We start from the raw sequence: 6,214 nt of genomic DNA, 5'->3' as shown, positions 1-6,214 counted from the left end.
GAGTTCATAATTTTATTTGACCTTTATATTTCAGGTTTGAGTATATTGTATACTTGCAATAACGCAGTTACAGGTATAGCACTTATGTTTAAATGTTTATTATAGATTGCTTGGGTTCTCCGTCTGTGCATTTTAGGTTTTCATGTAATATGCACTTCTTAATACAAAAAAAACAGAATAAACAACGGAAGACCATTTTATTTATTCAATAGTAACGAATAGTTACTGGCTCATTTTTTGGGATTTCTGAACAGTGTGGTTCCCCACTAAAATAAAACATTGTCCCATTTTTGTGTGCCGCTTAACTAAAAAGCATTATCCAGATAAATCAATCGGCTTTTAAGAAGGCTTCACTAACTTTTATAACTAAAGCATATACCAGCAAGCACGGTAATTCACTCCCGATACGATAATCATAATCAACGCCCATGTAAGAAAAAGTTAACAACGACATCAGTATAAAACCAAAAACGGAGATATTTCAAAAACAGTGAAATAGTCAAACCAGAGTATTCCGCAAATAGCGGAAAAAATCACTTTTAATATCTCTACAAAACAACACAAAAGACATAGAATCATTAAGTTAATGCTAATCTGACCATAATGAACTAAATATAAGTTAAAGAAATACAATATTCTCATATTTTTGCAATTCATATTAAAACAGCTTGGATCATAAATGTCGGATAGGCAAATTGGTAAATCAAAAATGTTTCAATGTTCCTACATATTAAAACATCGAAATGGTAATAAATTGAATTACTTAAACTTTATATTAACATTACTTAGTAGTAGTAAACATAAACCATTAAAAAATTAGATAATATTACTAATAACATCTGATCTTCATTCATATACCTTTATTGATATTGTGCATAAGTTTGGTTTGTATTGATTGTAGTTAATTACTTTCAGTGAAAACATTGATTGTTGAAAAGATCTTTTTATCATCTAATCAACAGATGAAAGGATATACATATTTCTTAATATTATAAAGTTTTGTTTGATTGATGAAAACAGATAAATTACACAGAAAATTGTGTGTACATATGATTTTCTGTTTTATATAAAGTTTGATGGCAAACATGTTTCATAGACTAAACGTTTGTATATTCAATCTGCAACTATGCAGAACAACCAATGAACTGGTAGGAAAAAGTGATCTGAGATGGTGGAGAAAATTGTAACTCAGGTAGGTGATTTATGCTGATGATGTCGTTTAAAAGGACGATGAAAGCTCCACGACCAAATCATCCAGCTCAGAGAACAAAACTTCATCAAAGTGATCTGAATTTATTTATGAGTTTTCACTCTCAGAAAATATCCCTTATTCTGTGATAATTAAATGATCTAAATCGTCACTAGTTTATGGTTGACTTTAAAACAGGATTTATTTTATTTAAAATATTGTAATACTTCAGTGTGAACAAGCATTTTTTTCCAGAAATAATTGTATACAAACAGACATTTGTCAAATGAATACTGTTTATTAATGAAGTTCAGTACATCATAGATTAAAAACTCTTGTTTTTCTCCGTCCAATAAATATACCACTTACATAATAACTAACCTCTATATAATGAAAATGATTTGTATCATAAGAAGATTCATCGATTGTATAGAATTAATGCCTAGATTGAAATTTTGTTTAGTCTAAAATAGGAAGTACACATTTATAATAAATAAAAAAAATAGTAACTAATTCATTTGGAAAACGATAAACAAATTGTAATTACTGAAATATCATTTATTCCCAAAATATTAGGTTCCCATAATCTATATCTAGAATCATGGGATCAAAAATAGTTTTATATAAAATAATTTCAATAGTTGAGATCATAAATCAATTGAAGCTAGACCACCATGAAAAATCTGTAAGTACTGGACGGCCGTTTCGTCCTATTGTGGGACTCCTCAGCAGTGCGCGTCCAAGATCCCACCTTGCAAGATTCGAACCCAAGACCTATCAATCTCACGCGCGAGCGCCTAACCACTAGACCACTGAGTCGGCTTCCAACGGTGTTCACGTTTAACTTCAACCAATCCACGAAATTGAGCAACCGTCCACCATTGTCTTGAGTGAGTTGATATTTATAGTATATTTGAATATATATATATATATATATATATATATATATATATAATGCAGTGAAATCTTCATCGTCCCTTAATAGTAACATTACTTTTGTCTAATGTAGTATATTATTTTGAATGTCTTTCACTAGATCAAATAAGAATTCTTAGAAATCATTCATCATAATAATATGTACAAAAGAAATTTGTAACCCCCCTGTCCATTCCATGGTCGGATATAACTTAACAAATGACATTATAATTACTATTTTTAAATCCTATTTTTAATTTTGTTATTATTAGCATTATTTCCACATCCTTTATTTATTTGTAATTTTCCGCCTCTCTCCATTTGTATTCCTCACTATCTAATTATTTACACATTTCTAATTACGTAATGATTTTAATGTTTTGTGATGATTATTCTTATTTACCCACTTTTGACTTCCTATTTCCAACGTTTAACGATTGATAAGACTTTTATAAGCAAAGATGGATAATGGCTAACAGTGGAATCCAGGGCTTGCGTTTCGTCCTATTTTGGACTCGTCAGCTGGATGCACCTGCATTTCAAAGTTGATTTTCACTCTGAGACTCGAAGCCAATACCGTTCGCTTCAAACGCCATCGCGTTATCCACTTAGCTACTGAATCCTGATAGCCACTTGCTTGTGTAATCGGGTGAGGTTTAAATTCACTTGGTATTGTTTGGTTGATAAGACTTTTGTTATCGTAATTTAATATTCTTACTACTATCAGTACATTTGTCACTATCAACTTGTACTTTGACCTATTATGCTCGGTGACGTATTCTATTTCATTGTGATTATTGACTCAAATTGCCTTGATCGGTTTAACATTTTCGTATGAATATTCATGTATATTAGAGTAAAGCCTGATGACGATCTAACTGAAAACAATTGTGATGTTGTGAACCATTTTCTTCAACAGTTGAAAATTTCAAAATTATATAAATTGTGAACAATGTGTTTTATTTAGTAACTAATTGGTGACATGAAACCATATGAGACTTCAAATTTTATTGAATTATCAAAAAATCTCTGCTATTAGTGTGTAACAGCTGATATAATGGAGTTGAATAAAATATACGGGTGATAAACACTTAGGAATATTTATACCTATTGACTATATGAAATATCTTTTCTGAATGTATAATTAACATGAAATACTTTCAGAACGTTTTTTTACAATAACTGGATATCATTAAGTGTAAGAATGATCTTTGACATCCGTCATGTGATTAGTTTCAGAAGTCTGGATCTCTGTGCACAGAGTAAACTGCAAAAAGAATATTTCATGAAATTCTAGTCCAGTTTATTCTAATTCCACATAGGTTATTCATATACAATTGTTTTATATTGGTTCTATAGATATAAACCTGTAAAATAAATAACAAAGATAAACCGTTATATCCATTAAATAAACTATTAAATGACAATTTTTATCTATATCTTTAACGTTAATAAAAAGGTCATATTTTGTCAGATTTACATATTCTCTTTTTGAAATGTTTACCGTAAAACTTGATATTGTTTATTTTAAATCCATCATTTGGTGATTGTTTGTGAAGTTTATTTATTCTATTTTTAAATAAACACTACAAAATATATCACATGAATAACAAAATTAAAAAAACATTTTTCTAAAATATATTGATGGTAGTACAATATTCAATATAAGTTAATTTCGATATTTTTATATATTACGTTTAATAATTTGTATTCATACGGATTCTATACGTAGACAAATACAAGTTGATTAAGTGTAAACAATATATATATATATATATTCAAATATACTATAAATATCAACTCACTCAAAACAATGGTGGACGGTTGCTCAATTTCGTGGATTGGTTGAAGTTAGACATGAACAACGTTGGATGCCAGCTCAGTGGTCTAGTGGTTAAGCGCTCGCGTGCGAGACTGATAAATCCAGGGTTCGAATCTCGCGAGGCGGGATCTTGGATGCGCACTGCTGAGGAGTCCCACAATAGGACGTAATGGCCTTCCAGTGATTCCAGGTTTTCCATGGTTGTCTACCTTTAATTGAGTCATGATTTCAACTATATAGAACTAATAAAATCTCCACAAAACCCCCTTCTGATATACTATATATATTTGAATTTCAGCAACTAAATACTTTGTAGAAAATGATATCTTGAATATTATAATATTTGCCACTCGTTCAGTCAACGATTCAAGGAAATAAATCAAGTGAATTGATGTCTAAATAATTTTTTAAGTTATCAGAACTCGAACCGATTGTGTTATCAAAATGAAACAGATTTGGAAACAAAAGTAAAAAATAATAAAAGTTAGCTGAACGGCGATTCCCTTGAGATATATATACATATATTACTCAATGGGTTGTAGTAATATAAACTTACTCATCATCAATGGAAATGAAACTTCCTCGATTTTTTGAATTCCATTTTCAAGCTAATTTAAATATGTTATACACACAAAAATGTCAACCTCAATCAATTTGACGATGGATAAAGGTAAATTATAAGTGAGCAGAGTAATTATGTACTACGCAAATCAGAATGAAAGTATCAAAAACTTATAGGCAAAGCAGTATTTTATTCATTACTATCATAGAACAATTCTAACTAAAGAATGAACTTCAAGTTAATATACAGATAATGGTTTATTTCATAGATCATTATTGTCGGTATTTTACAAAAAAAACCTAAAGTGTCTATAAATCAGTTCGGTTTTAAACAGAATATAATAGAATTCTGTCGGTTTATCCAAGCTGATTTCTGAATTCAACCCCCCACTGAAAATCCTGTATTTAACATCCTTATTCGGTTAATGGTTTCCATGTATTCCATTTATCCTTCTTGTCATTTATACATATCACTATTTATTCTTAATATTTCTTCATAAGATATCATACTCTGTATGACCAACTGCTATGCATTTTAGATCTTTCTGTACACAATTTCGTTAACGGTGACACTTTGAGTGTACTACCAAACGAGTTTCTTCTAAATGTATTTTCATTCGATATAAATTCCCTTACTTTCTTAAGACAGTTGCACAACAAATTTATATTTTATGCATGTGAATAATAATAATTGACATTATTTAGTTATTTAGAGATTTTGATACTACTTCGTAATATGTTATTTTCATTTATAATAATATAAAAATCCAGGGAATCATCTTATTAAATACGATTAGACGTAGCCTCCTCAAGACTAGAGAATAATCCATCCAACCATTATAGTATTCTATAGAATATACGTAAAAATCATACTTTCATAATACCGTATAATTACATGTCATAAGTGTTACATCACAGATGTAGATGATTAAACCATTATCATAGTCGCTAATAAAAGGTTTCAAAACGAAATAACAATATTGACTGAAAATAGAACTTCATTGTTTGTTTTCATATTAAAATAATATTGTTGAATGAGTAAATTCAATGTATTCGGAATCTTTTTATATTCTGGTGTATAAACTTCCGGTGATTGACATCTTTAACGATTTTTATAAGTCCAGTTCAATGTCAGTAACATTTCAAAAGGCGTGATGTATTGAGTTATTCGATTGTGACTGTCTGTGACGCACTGAATTCAGTGGCTCAGCGGGTAACACGGCATTTGAAGTCAAAAACATTGAGTTTGAGTAACAGTGCGAAAGTCAACACTAAAATGCAAGCAAATCCGGCTGATGAATTTTAAACAGGATGAAACATACGTTCCAGGTTTGATTACTGGCTACGATACACACACACTAAAAAATACATCTGCACACATTATACTGGCAATAGTAATAGAATATATTTAGATTTTTTATTACTTAGTAAACCCTATAAATGAAGTTATTAAACATGACTTTTGGCTGCGGTATTCTTTGTTTCTAAATAATGGTCAACTCTTGCTTTCCGAATTTTCGTTAACGTTAATTGTCTCAGTTTATCAGAAATTACTTTGGCTGTTTTGTTTCAAGATTTGATAGTAACTTTATTTACGGAAAGCACGTTGGGGAAAAGTTTATTTCTTAACTTTAAATTCAAGCTATATAGAGAACTTATCGATCAGCAACATTTTGGTTATAACTCCATGACTTTTATCACGCCATAACTAACTGTCTAAATGATCT

General features: G+C 29.9%; 1 protein-coding gene across 1 annotated transcript; it reads right to left on the bottom strand.

The window, feature by feature from the left end:
• Positions 1–453: 453 nt before the first annotated feature.
• Positions 454–657, bottom strand: Smp_200930 (uncharacterized protein; the record flags this gene model as incomplete). The annotated part of the gene is made up of 1 exon (XM_018793992.1): positions 454–657. One exon carries the CDS (start codon positions 655–657, stop codon positions 454–456), a length of 204 nt encoding a protein of 67 aa, XP_018648449.1.
• Between the last annotated feature and the right edge of the window lie 5,557 nt (positions 658–6,214).

The sequence above is a fragment of the Schistosoma mansoni genome, chromosome 1 (genome assembly GCF_000237925.1).
Source record: "Schistosoma mansoni strain Puerto Rico chromosome 1, complete genome".
In the NCBI taxonomy this organism is placed as follows: domain Eukaryota; kingdom Metazoa; phylum Platyhelminthes; class Trematoda; order Strigeidida; family Schistosomatidae; genus Schistosoma; species Schistosoma mansoni.
Note: the sequence above shows the minus strand (reverse complement) of the source record. Positions and strands in the feature narration are given on the sequence as shown.